Below are 23,212 nucleotides of genomic sequence, written 5' to 3'. Positions count from 1 at the left end.
ACACAGCAGGTGGCGCTAGTGCACCTTTCACGGAGGTCTGCGCGTCAAATACAACATTATTCGTTCGAATTTAACACAAAATAGACTATAATTACTCTTGTCATGGGCACATTTTTAAAATAAATGTAATAAATGTTTGTTTATTTTTTTAAATATGTGATTATTTAATCACACGCCGATTTACGTTGTTAGTTGATTTCAGGGTTTGTTGACGGAAGTCGTCCATTCCACTTCGGGCCGGTGACTTCTTTTTACGTTACATATTCATGCGCAGTGAAAACAGCTGTAAAAAAGAAAGAAAGAAAAAAGTTCTCAACACACAGTTGGATATAGAAGTGTACATATTACTTACATATATTAAAACATTTAACAAATACAATTAAATCAAATAACATTATTAATGAATACTGTTTTAAGCTTCTCCGTCAGATGAAAACTCAAACTCTATCACTGAGGAAACGGTGGATGGTTACAGTCGATTTAGTTATCTGTAATTCGGTTTTTTCGGGTAAAGAATTGAAGTACCTAGCAACAAACTGTGAACACTGAACTGACTAGTGAGCTATAACGAGCTATATTGCTTTTCAACTTTCTACCCATGGTAAGCATAAAGAGCTTACACTGTTCCGAGGCTTTTGTTTTCAAGACATTGTCCGCTGCGCCACTGCGCCGCACTACAGCGCTCTTGTGGTGAACCGCGGTAGCGCAAGCTATTAAAGATTAGCCGAAAGCCGCTAGCTAAGCTAGCAGCGACCTTGCTAAACCGACGAAAAGAAAGGAGGTTGAGGCTTAAAAGGATGGATTAAAATCTCCGCACGCTTTACACTAGACTGGATTACGGCCAACGCCTCGGGAGAGGACGTTATAATATTTTCTTAAGTAAAGTTTCGTTCACTTAGCTAATTAGCTAACCTAGCTAATGTTACTCTAGAGATGCAGGCTGGATATCGGAGGTAACGGAATACGACGTTTCATAACCGGTTAAATAATTTTTTAAACAAGAAACATTTCATTCGTTGCTGTAACAACCCCTATACGTACTGGAATGTGAGTTTGTTTGCTAAACGCGACGAAAACCGAGTTTTTGGACGAAATCTGGTGCTAGTCACACCGGCTAGCTTGCCAACGTTTTAAAAAATTGTCTGAAGAAATTCGTCCCAGCCGATTAGAGGAGAAGCGTCTACTTTGTTGATATTACAAGTACTGATGAATTAAGTGGGGAAAATGCATCTAGCAACACTCAACAGAAAGCATTTTGTACATTGTTTCGAGGTAAATGTTTAGCCTACTAAGATTCAGTTCATTGTTTATAAATGAACACCTAGGACTTTACTGCCCAGTAGTGTTAAAGCAGGGGAGTGGTGTGGGAGTGCTGCGCTCCGGATCAGTCTGCAGTTAAACAAGATGATGGACAACTATCCTAAGGACATTTAATCGCATTTAAGGACTTTTCCCTTCTTCCTCTGGATAACGACATGACCTCAGGGTGACTGTGTTTTGGAGGTGCTGGAAGTGTCGTGGTGCGTTCAGGACGTGGCACGAAATGGAAATGTTTTCATTGTTCGTGCTGAAGGCCACAATCATGGCGAAGAGAAAAATCAAATAGTTCCTTGTCTCAGCTTTTTATTATTTTTTACGTCTTTTGCGTAGTATTCATACATGGGACACCGACAACTTGGACTTGGAAAGTATAGCTTAGCCCTATGTACTTTTAAATGGCTGAAAATAGCAGGCTTGTAAAGTAGAGAACACGACTTTAGCACATCATGTCTATGTACGCTGAATTCGTCCCTCCTCCAGAGTGTCCCGTTTTCGAGCCCAGCTGGGAGGATTTTTCAGATCCGTTGGGGTTTATAAGCAAGATACGACCCATTGCGGAGAAAACAGGCATCTGCAAAATCAGACCACCTCAGGTAACCCTCCACTCTTTTCTTTGCCATGTCATTTTTTCGGTTTAGGGTGCTTTTGTTGCAGTGTTATAAGCTCCATCCTTCATTAAGGAACCATAATGACTGTATATTAGTTGTGCATGTTGACTTGCTCCTGACATCCTTGCTTTCAACATCCAGTGCCTCACCAGGCATCAGGCCTGAATTACAGGGTCCCTTATTTCTTATAGAAATCAACTAAACCGGTTAGCTTATAATTTGGACGCTTTGTTTCTTGTTCTATTAGTGTTTTAGTTTCACATCCAATTGTGATTTGATTTTGTCTCAGAAGAGTGCAGTACAGATGTTCTTCTGCTCTTCCAAGATAAAATCGTGTATACATTATGTGTCCAAGCATATCCAAACCCCTGCTAATTGGCGTTTAATTGTCCACTCACCTCTTGTATAATTGCAAAAAACAGTAGAAAGGTATTGCCAATAGAACACATGAGCCTAAGGTCACCTGTTCAATGTCAAACGTTATCTAGAGGGGTGTAAAGCCCCTTAGCATTGGTCTGTGGAGCAGTGGAACTGAGTTGAGTTGAGGTGGCATATGTGATCCAGAATTTATCATCCAACATCAGCACCTGACCTCTGTAATGCTCTTGTGGCTGAATGCAATCAAATCCTCACAGCAGTGTACCAGCATTTAGTGCAAAACCTTCCCAGAAAAGAAGAGGCTGTTACTGTAGAAAAAGGGGGACAAACTCCATATTAATACTCTTGATTTCAGAAGAATTGTTGGAGTGTATAGTGCATAATAGTTCACAGGCTGAAGTTGATTGTCTCGTAGTCCATCCAATAATAACAAATATGAAACGCTTAGTTAGTTGATGAATTCAGCTCATGCATTCCTTCTTTTGTCTTTTTTTATCCAAAGGACTGGCAGCCTCCCTTTGCTTGCGATGTGCGCAACTTCCGCTTTACTCCCCGAGTCCAGCGGCTCAATGAACTTGAGGTAAGTTTAATTTCCATTTCACTTAACATTTCTTTACCAGTGTTCTGCACACACTGTTCTGCATGAGCATCTAGTTCTTCACGGTGTTCTGCAGTGTTGCTTTGTATGTGGCAAATACTTCTTTTGTATCACACTGAAAGTGAGGAGAAACGTGTGCCACACAGTTAATATCTAAAGATATTATCTGTGTGGCACAGGTTTCTCCTCACTTGTGTACACTCTATCACATTAAAACCATGTTAAAGGAGTATTGATGAATATGACTGTATAGTAATGAACAAACAACAGTGGGGACCAGTTATCATGCAATGATTTGCATACTGCTGTCTTGCCCTGTGGGTGAAGCACAGTGGGTAGCGCTGTCACTGCACAACAAGAAGGGCCTGGGTTTGGTTCTCCAGCTGGGCAACCAGGGTCCTTTCTGTGTGGAGTTTGCATGTTCTCCCTGTGTCTGCTTGGGTTTCCTCCAGGTACTCTGGTTTCCTCCCACAGTTCAAAGACATGCAGTCAGGCCAATTGAACATGCTAAATTGCCCCTAGGCGTGATTGTGTGTGTGAATGTCTGTGTGTGTTCCCTGTGACGGACTGGCGACCTGTCCAGGGTGTTTCCTGCCTTCTGCCCAATGACTGCTGGGATAAGCAGTTTAGAAAATATGTCTGTGTGTGCGCGTGTGTATTGCCCTTTTCTTGGTTCCATTCCTTTTTAGTAAGTTTATCATTTTTGGGTGAATTGTTACCAGTGATTGTCTATGTATGTAATGTTATTGGATAGGACAACATTACTGCAGGCATCAGTGCTTTTTACTAGTGAAAGAGATCAGATCAATGTTTTTGTGTTCTGATCCTCTGTCTCTGTTTTTCTTTCTGTTTGTTGCCTCTTTCAGGCCCTCACTAGAATAAAGCTCAACTTTTTGGATCAAATTGCAAAGTTTTGGGAGCTCCAGGGTTCAAAACTGCGTTTTCCACATGTGGAGAAAAAGATGCTAGACTTGTATCTTCTCAGCAAGGCAAGGCTTCGCTTTGGATTATGTGTTACTATGCACCCTCTACCTATGTTAATTTTTTAGGGACTGTGTACGAATGTCAGAAGAGCATGTGACCGACTTGAAATCATGAAAATTCACACAGCTTGTGTCTTTGTAGAAACAATAATAATATAATATAATATAACATAATATAATAATATAATTTGTTTTCAATGTCTCTGTCCGTGTAGATTGTGTCTGCAGAAGGAGGTTTTGAAATGGTCTGTAAGGAGAAGCGTTGGTCTAAGGTAGCCACTCGCATGGGTTACCCATCTGGGAAGGGCATGGGCTCCCTACTTCGCTCTCATTTTCAAAGGATCCTCTACCCCTACGAACTCTTCCAGTCTGGAGCTTCACTCTCTGTGAGTTAGACTCCTCTGCTATCTGATGCACTGAAACACTGTGTAATATTTTACTGAAAATACCATGTCTGGTCCAAATAATTTGACTGTGTAAATATTTGTTTGTTATGTTGGTATTAGTTTCTTTATTTAGTATTCGGATGCTTCAAATTCTAGAACACTCTTGTGTCACATCAAGTTGCATGATTATTTATCATTCTTTTAAACTAAACATTTTATTATAAGAGTAGGATAAATGGCAATTTTTAACGCTAGACATATTACGTTCTAAAACATTTATATCTTGCGCAGGTAATCTTAGCTAAAGGCTAAACATTCTTCCCTGCGATTTAACAGTGTCACCCTTTTTCTTGAAAGACTGGAGCAAGATAAGTTAGTGAAAGATGTTAAAGTGGCAATGTAACAGCGTTTAAATGAAGAGAAATACCTAAATGCACATTTATTTGTTTGGCTGTAGTTTTGACTACATTCATGTGAAGAAACTGAATGTCTTTAGGCGCCCGTTTAACCGTCGCTGAGCTGAGAGACGGAGACAGAGATAGCAAGCTTGTTAACTGAGATAGCTGATTGAAGTTATAAACTGTGAAAAATCTGAATCTAGTGTAAAACAGTGAAAAAACAGTCCTCAATCCTGAGTGAGATTTATGTTTAAGTTTTTCTTTCACGGTGGAACTGAATTTGGACCACTATGTTAGCAACCACTACGGTATGTCTTAAACTTATTTCTGTATCATCGATACTGTCTGAATAAGCAAAAATCCATCAGAATCGTCAACGTTGCAGGACATCTGTCTTTCAGCATCTTTTGGACGTCCATCACAAAAAGGGATGTATAAATGTATAACTAGACTAGGTTTGTTACAAATCAAAAACTGGAATATTTTGACTAAAAACAAGCAAGTTTTCAAAGCCTGTAAAATGCTGTTCGGGCTAGCCTAGAAAGTACAGAATGTTTGTAACTCACCTAAGAATTCAGAGTTGTAATGTTTATTCAGATACCATTATATAGTCATGACAAACGGGTAGTTTACAGAATTTTGTCATGGTGATGGACCATCATTGGTACGTAGTAAGCAGCATCCCATTTAGTCGATCTATAAAGTCCACAGCCTTGTATGAAAACAGAATACCACTGCACAGCTGTTAAGTCTCACCCAGTTTAACCCCCTAAATGGCCAGGGCCTGTTGGCAGGCCCAGAGTTTTATTACACACTTCTATAACCTAAGAATAACTCAACTAGTTTGTATTGAAGTCCCTGTAGTTACTGAATAGAGAAATAGAGAAACAAACATTTGCTGCATTGTGCTTTAGAAGGTAGGGCAATCTTGCCTTAAACACTAAATTTGATGTTGAAAAACTTAATTGGAAAATTGAATTTATTGTTGAATTCATGGATTTAGAAATTATAAGTATACAGTGTGCTGTACTTTGTGAGGTTATTAAAATACATTGCACATTAATATGCCATTTTGTCCTGTCATGCCGTGTTGGGTTTGTTTTTTTGTTGTTTTTGTTTTTCTTTCTGTTTTGTGCCTATTCATCTTCGTCATGAAGTGTATCACGAGGGTTATAAATATTTATAACTGTTCACACATTGTCACTCTTGTGCTACAGGGCATTCACCGTTTGTACCAGGAGGGAGATGAAACTGATGATATCGATGAAGGAATAGAAGGTGGCTGTGAGGAAGAAGAGGACGATGAAGAAGAGAAGCCAAGAGAGAAGGAAGGCAGGGAAAGGGACTGTCTTGGTGACAGACCACAGAACAAGGAGCATCCTATTCCAGAGAGACGCTCACGACGCCTCAAGTCAGAGGTGAGTTCCATGTGCATTTCTTTTGACTGCTCACAAGTAAAAAACATGTCTAAACATTTAATTTTGTTGCAATTTCATTCGCCCGAATCGTCTAAATAGCTGTCTTAAATATATCCAGTCTGTCACATGTAACCCATGTATAATATGTGTAATACTGTCATTAGCTTATGGATATAAAGTCAACAGTCAACACCACCACTAAATAATTTTTTTCTGTCGTTTTACGTTTTAATGTTCAGAATCATGCACTTGAGGTAGGACAGTACATATCGACTAAAATTTGGTCACTGACAATACAACTTAATGCTTTTTTGAGTGTCTCCATACTAAGTAAAATTAAGATGAAATCTTCTTTTCTATGAAATCTTTTTCTACATTGGGTGTTTGGACGGGGCTAAAATGTGTCAAAATGCAGTCATCTCTGGCATGTCAGCCTCAAGTAAACATTTTGAAATCAAAAAGGAGAGGAAACTAGACTCATGGATCACAGGCTTTATGATTCATTTTTTGTATTTAACAAAATGGAAAAGTAACTGGACAAGACTGCAAAAAATTGAGTGTTTCGTCTGTAGGCTTTTTCAGGTGATTGATTACTGTGTCTTACTTTTATTATATTGTAGCGATACACCCTCCTTGTATTTTGTAAGTTAACTGCACTGTCACCACACCCCTCTGCATGTCCTAGATTTCTAGCCGCCTCTAGACAGCCTGGTTAGGGGGAACATGTTTGTCATTCCAACATAATCCTACACTTTGTCTTATGTCTTCTCAGAACACCACTAGGATGTTAAGATTATTGTTTTTATTTTATTTGTCTCCCTTCAGAGAGAAAACAAAGAGCCCAAAACCCTGCAGATCTTCGGCAGCACTCCCAAGGTGGTTGGTCTGGAGATTGTTCCAGCTGGTAAGACTTTTTTTACATTCTGTCCCTGATGTGCTCTGCTTGTTGAACTTACTTGGAGCAGGTGCAGAAAAGAATATATAGAGCATAGTGCTGATCTTTTGGAAAAGAAAGTCTGGAATTTTTATTTCCTAAGAGTTGTACATCTGGCTTTTTGTAATATAGATGATGGGTTCATTAAGAAGCAGCGGCATCTCAAGGCTCAAGCATTTGCCATTAAGATGCGGCCACGCAAAGAGACTCTGGAAGTCAATTTTGTGAGTACTTTGTGTTTGTATATTTTAGTTTTCAGTATGACTGTGTTCATATTTTTCCTGAGACTTCCATAATAACGGAAAGCAAAACTAAAGAATGTCCTCTGCATTTTTATGTATCCTATACTGTATGTAATCCATATCATGTCATAGATCGACCTGTACATGTGTATGGCGTGTGGGCGTGGTGATGAAGAGGACCGCCTCCTGTTGTGTGATGGCTGCGATGATAGCTACCACACATTCTGCTTGATTCCGCCCCTTCAAGATGTGCCTAAGGGTGACTGGCGTTGTCCCAAATGCATAGCAGAGGTATAGAAACCTGGCATTCTCTTCATTTCCATGTTTGTTGTGATTACATGCACCTCCTTCTACCCCCACATGTAACATCTGTAGTTCCTCTCACCATTGATGGGAGCATGTTTTGCTTGTTGTCTTGTGGTGATGTTTATTAAACCAGTTAAATGATCAGATTGGGTTGTGTGAGAATGCTCCTCCTTTTCTCTCAGGAATGCAGTAAGCCTCGGGAGGCATTTGGCTTCGAGCAGGCTGTACGCGAATACACCCTTCAGAGCTTTGGCGAGATGGCAGACCACTTCAAATCAGACTATTTCAACATGCCAGTTCATGTAAGGCCACAGGTTGTTGTAATGATGTTTAATAAAGCTGTCAGTTAGAAACCCACACTGCAACATTCTAAGTGTTATTAATTACTGAGCATTTTATGTTACAGAATTTTGCTTCAAAACCTTAAAGCGTCTAAATAAACACTCAATAAAGCCAATAAATAAACATTTCACAAGTAACTTTAAGTTTGAATTGCTGTCCTCTTAATGACTATTACTGTTAACCTCAGATGGTTCCCACGGAGTTGGTGGAGAAGGAATTCTGGAGATTGGTGTGCAGTATAGAGGAGGATGTAATAGTGGAGTATGGAGCAGATATCAGCTCCAAAGACGTGGGCAGCGGATTTCCTGTCCGAGATGGAAAAAGGAGACTTATAGGGGATGAAGAGGTAAAGTGTGCTTATTTTTTAAATTTTCAAAATTCAGTTTCTCATTATCTGCTTTATTTAGGACCAGATGTAGTGATCTCTCTGTTTGAAAACATGATTTGTCTCAGTTTGTGTTTTCTCAACAATGGTTTCTCCCTAGGATTACGCCAATTCGGGCTGGAATCTGAACAATATGCCGGTGCTGGAGCAGTCTGTCCTTGCTCACATCAACGCAGACATTTCTGGCATGAAGGTACCCTGGCTTTATGTGGGCATGTGCTTTTCCTCCTTCTGCTGGCACATTGAGGACCACTGGAGCTACTCAATTAATTACCTGCACTGGTAAGGTGGCACACAGTGTGCAGTCTTGCAAGTTGAATTTTAAGTTTTTCCATATGGCACTGTTTCCATCCGTAGAAGTGAGGTGCTACCGGCGCTTTTTGACAGACATAAATTAAGCTTGCTTATGAATCTGGGCCAGCTTTAGACAGAGATTACATTAATATGGAGAGTGTAACCTCGTACATTATAGGAGGAAGTCTGCTCTCTCCAAAGTAGCTCGGTCTGAACATTGTAGGATGTTATTTGAGCCCTGTTGAGTGTTCAGATATCATAGGGCAGGAATGACATGGTCTTTCCTCATTAAACATTATATAAGGTCTGTGTTTCTTGTAGGAATATTGGATGATGCTTTGTTTAGCTATGTAGGAGTATAAAGGTTAAGGTTCTTAAAATCTTAAAAAGTAAAATCATTTGGAAAGTAGTGCAGATATGACTTGAGTTATGGTGATTAGTTGATGTGGTTAAATTGTTTTTCTTTTTCATTTGTGGATAAGGGGGGAGCCTAAGACCTGGTATGGTGTCCCAGCCCATGCAGCAGAGCAGCTGGAAGCAGTGATGAAGAAACTCGCTCCAGAACTGTTTGACTCACAGCCAGACCTCCTTCACCAGCTGGTCACTATCATGAACCCCAATGTTCTTATGGAACATGGTGTTCCGGTGAGTTCATACTATGCATGTCAATGTGTGATTGTGTAATTGTGTTGGTCAACTGGTAAACATGCAAAAGATCAGAGCTTTTGGTTTTTGGGCCAGGTCTTTCTTGGTCATTTATTAGTGTCTCTTTTTTGTGGCACACAGGTGTATCGGACCAATCAGTGCGCCGGGGAGTTTGTGGTGACATTCCCAAGAGCTTATCACAGTGGTTTCAACCAGGGCTACAACTTTGCTGAAGCTGTCAACTTCTGTACTGCAGACTGGGTATGTCTAACTCTACTAACTCAGCAGCTGTCAGTCATGCTTTCTGAAAGTGTCTCAGATGTTTCATATATATGCATCCAGAGATGACATCACTAGCATCAATGAAAGTATTGCTCTAAAAGTGTTGCTCTGGATACTTTTAAAAACAAGAGTTTTTAAGATAATTGTAAAATAATTTTAAAAACAATTCTGTAACTCTCTTAAATTTGAGGTATTCTACAGCGAGATGTGTAATCGGTTGCATTACATTTGCTGCTGGAAGTGATCTCTGTTTTCTGCCAGACACATTTCAACACGGCCCTCCATGTTCCTGAACATATCGGCAAGCATATCAGGGGAAATAGCAGCAATTTCATGTTGGATGTTTTCCTTCAAATCTTCCACAGTGCGAGGCTTGTTCCGATAGACTTTTCTTTTGAGCATGCCCCAAAGGAAGAAGTCTGGTAGTGTCAGATCCTTGCATACTGTATACTGTACACCACCATCCTGATGAGAAGTCGAGTGACTGAGTGAAGGGGTACAGGGGCATGCACCCGGAAGCTGCAAACGGAGGTTAAACGTCGCGACAGCTGTCCGGCACCTACCTCATCGCTCCGACGCAGGGGCATCCCAGCTTGTTTGAAGCTCCATATACTGGGGGGCACGTTCCACGTTGTTTTGTTCAGATTGCTTCGTCCTAGCGAGAGTTATTACAGAAAGTTCGGGGCCTCTTTCGAGTGAATCTCCCTGTACTAGTTTTTCAACTTTGCCCTGAATTATTAGAGAATGAATTTACTTCTTTTGTTTGGCTTAATGTAATTTTTCATGTGTAGCTGCCCATGGGCCGCCAGTGTGTGGCCCACTACCGGCGACTGCAGCGCCACTGCGTGTTCTCCCATGATGAGCTGCTGTGCAAGATGGCAGCAGATCCAGAGAGCCTGGATGTGGAGCTGGCTGCAGCTGTGTACAAAGAGCTGGGAGAGATGATGGATGAGGAGAGCAGGCTCCGACAGGCCATTAATGACATGGTAAGACATCAGGTCCTGATACAGATTTCCCAATCTCATTTCACCCCTTGCCCCTACCACTTAGCCCTTAGCCCTCAGTTTTGCGCGTTCACGTCTAGGGTAAGGGTGTCCCAATTTTAGTTGAGATAGAGGGGTAGGGCGAAGTGTTTGGGCTACATGGCCCTCCAAACAGAGGTTTTTCAGTCACACTAAACAGTGTTATGAAAAAAAGAAAATCCGGCAAGATGGCTGCGCGAGCGACCAAAGAAACCCACAAATTTGAGAATTTTCTCTGTTAAAAAATTACGATAACCATTGTATTATCTCAGTTTAATGTCGTTTCAATGTATTATGGTCGTTTTCTTCATAACAAGCACAAAGAAATCGCTAATAGCATGCTAATTTCTCAGTAGCTAGCTAACTTTCCCGTTCCACCTTAAATAGTCCGGCAGTATTGATGCCTGAAGCGCCAGAATGTAACTGCTGAACCATTTAAGGTGGAACTGGAAAATTCGAACAAGAAGCTAGCGAATAGATGACTTCAGCTTCTTATCACCAAAAAATTGGCGGTGGGTGATAATAAATAATTGTCTTATCCCCCCTCTTTGAAAGCATTTGATGCGCTAAATGTAACTAAAGCCCAGCGGCGAGGTTGCTGAACTTTTCCCTTCTCTGCTATCACTGAAGACGCGCTGGGTCGCCCGCAGAGCAGCGCTAGTAGCCTGGTAATGAAGCGATGTTTTGTTTTTATTTTATTTGAGGGCTGTCCCATTTCGTAGGGTAAGTTTTTAACCACTACCCCTTGTAACTCAGTTCCAAGGGGTTAGGGTGACACTCGAAAACAAGGGGTAGGGGTAAGAAGAAGAGATGGGATTGGGCCTTAGAGCTTTGTTTCATCATGGCAGAACTATGACCATGTTCTGTTATGTATCTCTGGTACTGTTGGGTTGTTATGACTTTAGTGATCGAAACTTCGCATCAATAGAAAAACGTTTACCAAGGCATGAGCCTGAAATTTTAAGAGTCAACTTAATAACTAATTTATATGTGCCGTTAAATTCAGTATCTTAATCATTTAGCTCCTTGGATTCAGATAATACGTTCACGTAATGATTTGCTTTGTAATTTGATAAACAGCAACAGCTGTTCAGGTGAATTGAAAGTAGGCGCAAGATTTTTTGCGTTCTAAGTGTTATGAATAGTGGTAAACTGTATTGTGTTTGACTCTCTCTACCTGCAGGGGGTGCTGTCCTCAGAGCAAGAGGTGTTTGAGCTTGTCCCAGACGATGAGCGGCAGTGTTACAAATGTAAAACCACCTGTTTTCTGTCCGCACTGACCTGCTCGTGCAGCCCTGATCGCCTGGTATGTCTGTACCACACAGCTGACCTCTGCGATTGTCCTCTCACAAACAAGTGCCTCAGGTGAATAGACACACTCCATCACATAGTCCGTTACGTACACAAGAACTTGTGAGTCAGGTTAGGCTTGAGCAGATTGACAATGTTGTTGACTGTCGATCATGGTACACAATTTAAATGAAAAAACACTGTGGCTTTAGGATGTACAAAAGTAATTATATTTGTCTTGCAGTCTGGTTTCTTCCAAGTTTTCTTTTAATATATAACATTAATCCATACCCTGAATCAGCCATGATATGTTGTCTGGTTTTAAACATTCAGTAGCAGCGCAAGGTAGATCCAAAATGAGCTCTCAAGTTTCTCACCAGAAAGCATGTTCATTTTTATACTTTAAGCAGGCACGGCAAGTAATGTGGTACCACATAACTGTGCTCAGACGGTGTGCTAGTGGCAACCGGATGGTCGGATGATAATATTTTGCATGTATCACAGGGCTTTATCAGATCTTAATGTACATTTTCAGGTCATTGGAAATTTCAGCTGAAAAATGCATCTAAAATCACACACATGAATGTCACCAAAAACCAGAGATTTTGTTTTGCTAGTTAGAGTTCTTAGTTCTCAGCAAGGATCCATGTTTGCTAACAGCCGTTAAATTGTTATTAAGGTAAGAAAGTGTCATCATTTCTGTACTTTCAGACATCATGGCAATGAATTCTCAAAATGCTCAAAATAGATCATTGTCATTTATATGTTTCTTTTAGTAATGATGTTGTTTGAAATTATATCTCACACACAGATAATGCCTACAAACAGAACCACCCTAGAGAATCCACTGCTGTGTAAAGTAGTGTATGCTGATCCCTCTGTTTGGGTGTGTTACAGGTACAGATATGATCAGGAGGAGTTCCCTGCAATGCTGTATGGTGTGAAGTCACGTGCCCAGTCCTACGAAACCTGGGCCAAAAGAGTTACTGAGGCACTGGCAGCCGACCACAAGAACAAGAAAGGTGAGTCTCTCTCTCTCTCTCTCTCTCTCTCTCTCTCTCTCTCTCTCTCTCTCTCTCTCTCTCTCTCTCTCTCTCTGAGACACACAAATGCACACAATCATCTTTCCTCTGTTACATCTCTCAGATCTGATTGAGTTGAAAGTGTTGCTGGAGGACGCAGAGGACAGGAAGTACCCAGAGAACAGTCTGTTTCGCAGGCTGAGAGAGATGGTGAAGGAGGCAGAGACCTGTTCCTCTGTGGCCCAACTGCTGCTAAGTCACAAACAGAGACACAAGTCAGTAATTTAACAAAACAAGTCATAACAAGCATATCATGTCTAAGGTTTCGTTAGGTTTTGAGATTAACTTGGGTTATGTTGTTCTCTTTCTGTTTTTTGCTTTTTACTGAACTGTTCATGGATTGAATACACATTTCAAAATTGGTTGAGAGAAAATATGTGACTGATTTGCCGGACTGACTGGTTTTTGTGGTTTAAGAAGGGAGCGCACGGAGAGCAGCCGTATGCGCACTAAGCTGACAGTGGAGGAGCTGAAGGCATTTGTGGAGCAGCTGTTTCGCCTGCCCTGCATCATCAGCCAGGCACGACAGGTCAAAGTAAGCCAATAGTATTACTCTTAACCACAGTGGAAGTCTCAGTCCCAGTCTTGTGGACACCATGCACTGCACATTTTCTCTGCTCAGACACACTTGACTTGAGTTAAAGAATGGAAACTGCATTCTCTGAGATTAAGAACCACTCTCAGACTTGTATTATTTTTTTTATTCCTTTCTGCTATTTGAAACCAAAGCCTTCAAAAAGATTTCAGCATTCTGATTATTTTTTTCTCTCTTAAACCTTCACCCACTCCTCCTCCTCCTCCTCTTCCTCCTCTTCTTGTCGATTATTCACTCCAGGAGCTGCTGGAGAATGTAGAAGACTTCCATGAGCGCGCACAAGTGGCCCTGACAGATGAGACCCCAGATTCGAGTAAGCTGCAGGCCTTGGTGGACCTGGGCTCCGGGCTGGACGTGGAACTGCCAGAGCTGCCTCGGCTAAAGCAAGAGCTGCAGCAGGCGCGCTGGCTGGACGAGGTGCGCCTTACCCTGCAAGAACCCCAGCGCTTTACCCTGGAGCTCATGAAGCGACTCATCGACTCGGGCGTAGGCCTGGCACCTCACCATGCTGTGGAAAAGGCCATGGCAGAGCTTCAGGAAATCCTTACAGTGTCTGAGCGCTGGGAGGACAAAGCCCGTGCCTGCTTACAGGCCAGGTAACAGCCGAATTAGACTCCACTTGCAGCCTTTTTATTCAGTGGAACGTCAGTGAATTCAATATGTTTTTTTTCTTTCATTTTTTTATTCTAACAAAATAGTTTGTAGAGTTATAACATAATATTCAATTTTTCTCTCTGACCTCAGACCTCGCCACAGTATGATCACCCTCGAAAGCATTGTTTTAGAGGCAAAGAATATACCTGCCTACTTGCCTAATGTTCTGGCCCTCAGAGAAGCCCTCCACAAAGCCAAAGAGTGGACAGCCAGAGTGGAAGCCATCCAGGTAGAACGTCTGCTAATGTTAATGTTCAGAAATCTCCAGGAATGAAGACAGAGATGTTTGTTACAGCTGTAAACTGTATGATTTCTTTGGTTGGTCAGAACGGCAGTAACTATGCCTACTTGGATCAGTTGGAGGCACTGTTGGCAAGGGGCCGCTCTATCCCTGTGCGTCTGGATCCCCTGCCACAGGTTGAGTCCCAGGTAGCCTCGGCACGAGCTTGGAGAGAGAGGACTGCTCGCACCTTCCTCAAGAAGAATTCCACCTACACGCTTCTGCAGGTGAGACGCTCAACATCAAAGCTAGAATTTAAGAGATTTGGCATTTCTCCATCCGAAGCGTTCCTAAATTTTGAATGGTGGTCTCACTCTTGAGTATTTATCTCTTAGGTCCTAAGTCCTCGCACAGACATTGGTGTGTATGGCAACAGCAAGAGCAAGCGAAAGCGAGCCAAGGAGCTCCTGGAGCAGGAGCGTGGGCTGGAGCTGGACAGCCTGAGTGACTTTGAGGATAGCCTTGAGGAGGTACGTGAACCATCTGCAGTGGTGGCAGCCTTTAAGGCCAAAGAGCAGCAAGAGTTGGAGGCCATCCACTCCCTCCGCGCTGCCAACCTGGCCAAGATGGCCATGGCCGACCGTATAGAGGAGGTCAAGTTCTGCTTGTGCCGTAAGACGGCCGTGGGCTTCATGCTGCAGTGCGAACTGTGTAAGGACTGGTTCCATGGTGCCTGTGTACCCCTGCCCAAAACGGGCTCTCAGAAGAAACTGGTAGCCGGCTGGCAGGGTAGCAGCAAGGAGTCTAAGTTCTTGTGCCCGCTGTGCCAGCGCTCACGGCGGCCTCGGCTGGAGACCATCCTCTCGCTGCTGGTTTCCCTGCAGAAGCTGCCTGTGCGGCTTCCTGAAGGCGAGGCACTGCAGTGCCTCACTGAGCGGGCCATGAGCTGGCAGGACCGAGCACGGCAGGCCTTGGCCACCGATGAGCTTTCTTCTGCCCTAGCTAAGCTGTCTGTGCTCAGCCAGCGCATGGTTGAGCTGGCAGCACGTGAGAAGACTGAGAAGATCATCAATGCAGAGTTGCAGAAGGCCGCAGCCAACCCAGACTTGCAGGTGAGACTGCTCTTTTGTTGTAGGTGAAGTTCCACTAGACATTTAACCTTTTAAATTCTGGGCTTAGTAATCAGGTACTTCAGGTACTTGCTTTGTGATAATAGTTATTGCCTGAAAAGCACTACGTAAATAAAATTTGACTGAATAGGACATCGTGCTCATATGCTCCCTTCTTCCCTTGAATGTTATGCCTAGATAACATCATGTATGCTGTGAGTTACTGTAATGTTAGAGTTCCTGGGATGTATTTCACTGAACTTCCTGTTACCTTCCTTCTCAGGGACACATTCAGACGTTCCAGCAAGCAGGCTTCAGTCGGGCAACTTCACCACGGCCCTCATTGGACTATGATGATGAAGAGACAGACTCGGATGAAGACATCCGTGAGACTTACGGCTATGATATGAAGGTAGTTTTCGAAAAAAGCCTTTCAAATAAAATGAGCTACCCCTCTTAAATACAATGAGCTACCCCTTTTTTTTTAGGGAGAACAGTCATTTGGAAAATAGGCCAAAACATAGTACATTTTGAGTTTTGTAACATGGATATCCATACCTGAATTTTATAATGCTTGCACATTGTCACATACACAAGCAAACATAATGTCTACAGGTATGGATGACAGTGTGTGTAAGTATTGTAGAAATTAGATATTGATGTCTGTTAATGTATAAGTGTTGTAGAAGTATGGTAGGCATGTCTCTGTTACTATAGAAATGTGGTAGAACTAATGTATGGATGTCTGTGTTGCTATGTAAGTGTGAAACTTCTTTTGTCAGTTACTGTGTATCTGTGAGCTACTGTGGACATACAGACAAATTTTTTGTATTTGCTAATGTACTTGCCCAATAACTACTCTCGTCCTCTATTTACAGGATTCTGGTGAGGTAAAGCCCTACTTGTTCTGCGATGAGGAGATCCCTGTGAAGTCAGAAGAAGTTGTCAGTCATATGTGGCCGGCCACACCCTCTTTCTGTGCAGAACATGCCTATTCCTCCGCCTCCAAGTCTTGTCCCCAGAGTAAGTCATAGCATAGTTCAAGTGTATTTGACGTATGTATTTACTTTATGATTGAAGGACTTTTTAAAGAACTTACGTGATGCTAGATAAAAACGGTGTAGTGCTGCAGTCTTAGTAGTGTTTAAGTCTGTCTCAGGTTCTACCTCTCATGAGTTCTGCACGTGAATATTTAAATATATGTGAAATATATGCACTGGTTCCATTCCCATGATTTTGGTTGTACAGGTGGTGATGTTGAACGAACATCTAAGCTGTGTTTTACATAGCTACCTTTTAAAGGTCAAACACAATTTTAAAGTAATTGAAAGGAATAGGTCAGTTTAGTTAAACAGAATTAGAAACAAGTTCCACTTTGTTCTTTCTTCAGACCCAACCACCCCGCGCAAGCAGCCTAGGAAGACGCCGCTGGTTCCCCGCAGTTTGGAGCCGCCAGTGCTGGAACTTTCTCCAGCTGCCAAGGCCCAGCTGGAGGAGCTCATGATGGAGGGGGACCTGCTGGAGGTCTCACTGGATGAGACTCAGCACATCTGGAGGATTCTGCAGGCCACACACCCACCCTCAGAAGAGCGCTTTCTGCAGGTCATGGAGGTGAGAGTGTGTTTGCACCCCCTGCTGTGATGTGTGTGTTGCAGGAAGACTGCAAGCTAGTGTGTGACCGTATGCTTTGGGTTATCCAAAGCGGTAGGGGAAACTAAAGTAGTTGTTCATTTGTGTTTGTTCTCCCTTTTTTGTTAACATCGTACATGTGGAATCTCCTACTAAAACCATTATTAATATCACCTGTGTTTTTATTTTTTAAGGAAGACGCAAATAAGTTTAGATTAGAAGCAGTTATGATTTATTGCAAATTACTTATTTGCTTATGACTGCAAATTACTTATTTAGATATTTAACTGGCATTCTTGAAGAAAATTGTCTACTTGTCTGTAAAAATGTTAAATAAAATAAAATCAAATAAAGTGCCAAATCAAAAGTAGGAGGCTATTTAGCTCAATGAGACATGCATTATTATGCTACGACATTTTGGTAAAGGTGTAGCAACATTTTAGTATAGCTGTCTCACATTATTTACATCATAAAACTGTAACAGAGATGAGCCCAAGTCCTTATCATAAACTGGTAAACTGCTGAGTTTGGCTCATTCTTATCATGCACCATTATTATAGTTTAATTATATGAGTGTGTCTACATTCTGTCACACACACATTTTTTTCCTATCTGTAAATGTCTTTTTGTTTTCTATCTGTCTTTCTGTTTCTCTTTACATCTCACAATCAGTCAGAAGAGGCTCTACTGGATAAGCCCATGAAGCTGAAGGTGAAGGATGTGGAGAAGAAGAAGAAGAGGAAACTGGAAAGAGCAGAGCAGCAGCTGTTACTTGCTACAACGGGTGTGGAGGGCCGACCCAAATGCAAAGACACAAAGAGGGTCCTAGAGGTCGGTGGTAAGCCCAAGAAAAAGAAGCTCAAGCTCAACCCGGACAGGTCACGGGAGCTCAAACAGCTAGCCAAGCGCCTTGCCAAGGAGGAGAAGGAGAGGAAGAGGAAGGAGAAAGCTGCAGCCAAGGCTGAGTTTGCCAAGGAAGGGCTTGAGAGGAAGAAGGAGAAGAAGATCCTGGACATTCCCTCCAAATATGACTGGTCAGGTGCAGAGGACTCCAACGATGAAAATGCTGTTTGTGCAGCAAAGAATTGCCAGAGACCGTGCAAGGACAAGGTTAGTAAAAGATTTAAGGTTCCCTTGGTCAGTGGCTGTCTTCCAACCAACACACTAAAATCAGGCTGGGCATTCAGGTTATTTGCCCCTCATATAGCAGTTGACAGATCTGTCTGGGCTTTTCCTTGCCGGTGAGCTTAAGCTTGAGTTCTAATGGTGCTAAAAGCAGCCATTTTTTTCATGTCACAGAAAACCAAGCTCATCAACGGCTCAAAAAGACTTGAGACAGGGCCCAGGTTTTATATATCATGGCCAGCTTCATCATTAGTGCCTTACTGACCAAAAGGCTGCAGCATAATTGGAGAAAATGGCTTTCCAAGCAGACACTCCATGCAGGGTCACTAAAGGTTGTGAAGATTCAGCTGTTGGCACTTAATTGATTCATGTATGTTCATTGGTTAACAGGGTGCAGCAGAGGTCTAGGCATACAGGATTTGTCCAGGTCTGCTATACAACCTGTATTTGACTGCTTTTTCTCATACCAGAGTAGAAAATGTCTGGTGAACAAGGTAACTTTAACTTAAATTACAGTGAGTGGAAACAATTATTCAGACACTTTTGTTATGTAATCTAGTGCATAGATATCCACTTCACATTAATACAAATAATCTCTTTTGACCTTGTAAATATGAACAAAGAAGTATGTGTTCATAAGCATGATATATCTTAAAACAAAACTGATAGGGGCAAAAAAGTATTCAGACACTGTATTAAAAATGTATATACATGTAAAGGTTAGAAATATAATAAAATCAAGTTGCACATAGTAATGCTGCAATAATCAAAATGTTCTTATGCAAATTGCACCACATTATTATTAATCAACTCAAATGGAAAAAGCCACAGAGCCATAGCAAAGACCTTCAACTGTCAGTACAATTGATTTGATAATATGCAGTGAGAAAGTTCATGTGACTAATCATCCCCGGACAGGTAAACCATGCAAGATTGCTTGCTGACTAATGGTAAGAGTGGTAAGAGAGAAGCCAGCAGCCATTTATTGTCAATAACATCAAAAATATCAGCAATAACAGTAAATATAGGAAATAACAAGGATAAGACAAATAACATTGCCCACATCAATCCTTGTACTAAAATGGATCTTTTTAACATGAACACTGAAAAATTCTGTGACCAAACACTCAATTTAAAGACTTTCTCATAATACTTCCAATACAGTAAATAGTTATGTCCCTAAAAAATACAAAACATAGCTCGCCTTGCACAGCAGTGGCCTCCTCATGTACTGCAGTATATTGCTCAAGCAGCCAGTGTTTAATGAAAATGAGCACACTACACAATCGCATCACTCTAGCACAGGGGTCAGCGGCTCTTTTACTGCCCTGTTGTGGCACAGCAGAATTTTTAGGCAATAATAAAATAATTCTCCTTTAAAAAAAAAAAGCTCTGATCGTTCTAACACGGTTTTAACAATAAACATTTAAACGTCTTAGACGCTGGAGTTAATGTATAACTGCTATTTCATCCTTTAACCCTGAAGATGAGCTCGCAGACTGCTGGTCACCTTAGCAACAACACCAGTCCCGCCTAGTAACGTTAACTAACGAAAAGGCAAAGAGAAAGATTTAAAAGGAACATCGATGATTTGGAGACAAATGGACTTATTTGCATTTATGATCCCTCCAGCTGGTTTCTTGATGCATTAAATCTGCATCGAGAAACTGTCAAACACTAAAAAGTTGGAAAGCTGAAGCTGGCAAATGAGAAGCTGATTGCAGCCTCGTAAAAACTTGAACGTTAAGAGACCTTTTACAAGAAGTCTTTCTACTTTTGTGGAAAAGTTTCCTGCCGGCGATGCGAGAAAAGTGGCTATAGCCGAGCTAACGCCTAAATCAGAGCAAGTCTGTGTTGTCTATGTCTAGCCTATGACTTCAGCGCGTACTGAGACATATTTACAGCCAAGATGGTAAAATGGACATAAAATGCTGCGACTCCTAAGGTGGTTTAATTTTTGTTGAAAGGACAAAATGGCTCTTCTTAACATTTGGGTTGCCGACTTCTGCTCTAGCATCTGAAAAAAGCTGCATTTTGTTCATTTCGCGTTTTAACACTGAAGATATTTAAGCTCTGGCCAGTAGGAGGAGCAGCGCATCTCCTGCTCCACCCCAGACTCCACCTGTTAGGACAGCCTTTGGCTCATGAGCCTGCTGAATACTTTTTGTTTCACTATCGAAACATATGCATGATGTAGAACGTGTAAATTCTATGTATATAAGGGCAAATTGGGGCGTGTCCATTGTTTTACATGCGCTTGGCATGGAATGTAACTAGGCAGGGCCATGACAAATGCGAATGACAAGGTACTTGTGTGGGTGCTTATTTCGATGCGCTTAAGTGGATTCATCAGTTGTGCTCAAATCGGCGCTTGTTCGGTCGTTTTGAGACAGTTTCCTGAATCGGATGCAGATTAGTTCATTGTTCTGGTTGATCAAATCTGCGCTCACGTCTTCGCACATTTGATGAATAAGGGCCACTGTATGTAAATTTGAAATGGATATGCTCTGAAAGTATGTTAAATAGCAAATATGACAAAAGCAAAAGTGTCTGAATACTAGTTTTCCCTCACTGTATATAGCTTTATTCCGAGCTGTCAACAAGTGGCAGTGTAACTGTAGGACCCGGACCGTCTGTTGGTGTCTGAATTCTGTTTTCTCTTCCCCTTTCTTTTGTTTGGCAACGTAAGTGCATATACTTTGGTTCCATAGATTCAAATGACAATGAAGATCTAAAACAGAAGGGATTCTTTCTTGCCACTTTGAATGTTTTTCCCCAACCTTTGCTTGCCTTTCCCCAAATTGTTCTTAGGCATACATAATTCGGTGAAGTTGGGTTTTCTTACTCTGATGTTGTATTAATACGGCATATAAAATTAATATTAAACAAGCTCATCTAATAAATTGCTGGAAAAAAACTTCTGAAAGGCACTTCATGGAGTCTTCCTGTCATGAGCTAGTAACAGACATGGAAAACTTAGAGCAGAGTGCTGCAATGTTTATAAGGACATGGAAGAAATTTAGTGTGTGAAGTCAGTGGAGATTATCAGACAAGTAAATAAGTAATCAAGATCTGAGATATTAATTTAAGATATTTTTTCTCCCTCTGTCTTTCTCTGTCTCTCAGGTGGACTGGGTTCAGTGTGATGGTGGATGTGATGAGTGGTTCCATCAGGTGTGTGTAGGCGTGTCGTGCGAGATGGCTGAGAACGAAGACTACATCTGCTCAGCTTGCACCCGTAAGGCCGCAGGCCTCAGTGGGGCAGGGATGGGTGTTAAGGTGGGCGTAGAGACTGTGGTCATGACCTCACCGGTCTGCAGCACCCAGACACTCTCCCCCGTTCCCCAACCAGAGCCTCAGGAGGGCAGCTAGCCCAGAGAGACAACCAGACTGCATACAGTTCCTACAACAACTCCATTTTAGTTCTGCACTGCCTCCGCACCCTCAGCCAGTTGGAATGCAGATCCATGCTCCTTTCTTGTTTTGATTAGTTGCCAGAAGGAGGAAGAGTGGACTATGATGCAGAATTCCAGAGTTGCTGCAGTTTATAAAAGACAGAGGATAATGCATGAGCGAAAGTAACCGGTTCACTTCCTGTCCAGGTTTTTTTCACTTGAGGGATGTATGCATGTTGATATTTAAGTGATATGACTGGAGAAATTCAGAAGAGGACAAAGAGTACACTGGAAATCTTCCACCTCACACCTTTGGATTATGATCATGGTCTCATTCAGTCATCATTGTTCGCTAATTTAATGTGCATTTTTCCTCCACAGACTATTTGCCACAGAGCTGTTTTTAAACTTAAGACCTCAGTACCACCATGAATATACTCACATTAGTGAGTTTGTCATGATTGGACCAGTCTGTGTTTGCACAGATCTGTTTTGACCAGCCTACATGATATTTTTTTTCCCTGTTCACAACTCTACCAGCAAATCCATGTCTACCTACACCATGTAAATTGGAGACCCCGGTATTCCATAGGACAGTGCTGATCCGCGTCAGGCTTTCCATCATTACCAGCCTGTAGGACTACTAACCTGCTCATCCCCTGGTGCATAAACAAGTTACCACTCAATATGTAGAACTAGTTTAAAATTGTTCTATGTAGGTAAAATATTTATGATGTAAATAGGTTTTATGCAATCTATGTGAGTTGATGTGGCTGTTTTCGTTGCTCACCTTTATTAAAACTATTCCTAGTGAAACAGTGCAGGAGTATTGTTTTTATTTGCCTAGTTAAAATGTGTACGAATAATTTACAAGAACATATTTGGATATTTATGATGAGTTGTAACAGCTTTGTCTTGGCCTTCTTTCTCTGTTCAGCTTATCTCTTGTAGTCTTAAAAAGAGGAAAATACAGGGCTTTGTATTCATCTGCGTGTCAAATTCAATATTTATATATATATATATATATATATATATATATATATATATGTATGTATGTTTCTGTATATATTTCTCTGTCTTTACAATAATATAATGCAAAAATACAGTTCAAGCATTTCCTGAATCTTTAGAGACACCATTTCAATTTCATCGTATCACAAGATTGTACATGATTTGCCTTTAAAGGAAATTAAAGGAAATTCAAAGGAAATTTTTAGAAGTGCTGGATTCTGCCAAGTACCATCAAGGTTTCTAGCAGCCGTGTAGCTCAGTGCACTTTCAGCTTTGTTTAACATGGCCTTGCCACCCCAGCCACTGAACTTAGACCCACATCTAAGTTGTATTACTATAATAAAGATATGTCTGCACACTGACATATTAGTCAGGTCCATAAATATCTGGACATTGACATAGCTGTGTACTACAGCATATTCGAGTTGAAGTTGAATTGTAAAATGAGCTCAAAATGCAGACTTTCATCTTTAATTTGGGACATGTACATCCAAATTCAGTGAACAACTATTTTCATACATAGCCCCCCCCATTTTTGGGGGCTACAATCATAAATTGTTG

At 41.5% G+C, this 23,212-nt stretch overlaps 1 protein-coding gene across 3 annotated transcripts; it reads left to right on the top strand.

The window, feature by feature from the left end:
* Nucleotides 1–530: 530 nt before the first annotated feature.
* kdm5a (lysine (K)-specific demethylase 5A) lies at nt 531–22,459 on the top strand. 3 transcript variants are annotated; one of them, XM_036577392.1, is made up of 28 exons: nt 531–1,913; nt 2,809–2,886; nt 3,771–3,893; nt 4,103–4,273; nt 5,889–6,089; nt 6,915–6,993; nt 7,156–7,247; nt 7,398–7,556; nt 7,754–7,873; nt 8,101–8,259; nt 8,399–8,580; nt 9,075–9,237; nt 9,379–9,498; nt 10,311–10,505; nt 11,725–11,906; nt 12,729–12,853; nt 12,978–13,128; nt 13,331–13,448; nt 13,749–14,104; nt 14,253–14,391; nt 14,490–14,669; nt 14,778–15,494; nt 15,775–15,903; nt 16,370–16,514; nt 16,882–17,102; nt 17,793–18,230; nt 18,636–18,672; nt 21,372–21,459. In XM_036577392.1, exons 1-27 carry the CDS (start codon nt 1,767–1,769, stop codon nt 18,651–18,653), a joined length of 4,908 nt encoding a protein of 1,635 aa, XP_036433285.1. In that variant the 5' UTR covers nt 531–1,766; the 3' UTR covers nt 18,654–18,672; nt 21,372–21,459. The 3 variants fall into 3 exon arrangements, with proteins under 3 accessions (XP_036433285.1, XP_036433284.1, XP_036433283.1); XM_036577391.1 differs by lacking the exon at nt 18,636–18,672 and having other exon boundaries at nt 533–1,913; nt 13,334–13,448; nt 21,372–22,459; XM_036577390.1 differs by lacking the exon at nt 18,636–18,672 and having other exon boundaries at nt 533–1,913; nt 21,372–22,459.
* Nucleotides 22,460–23,212: the final 753 nt, after the last annotated feature.

Source organism: Colossoma macropomum, unplaced genomic scaffold (genome assembly GCF_904425465.1).
Source record: "Colossoma macropomum unplaced genomic scaffold, Colossoma_macropomum, whole genome shotgun sequence".
Classification (NCBI taxonomy): domain Eukaryota; kingdom Metazoa; phylum Chordata; class Actinopteri; order Characiformes; family Serrasalmidae; genus Colossoma; species Colossoma macropomum.
Note: the sequence above shows the minus strand (reverse complement) of the source record. Positions and strands in the feature narration are given on the sequence as shown.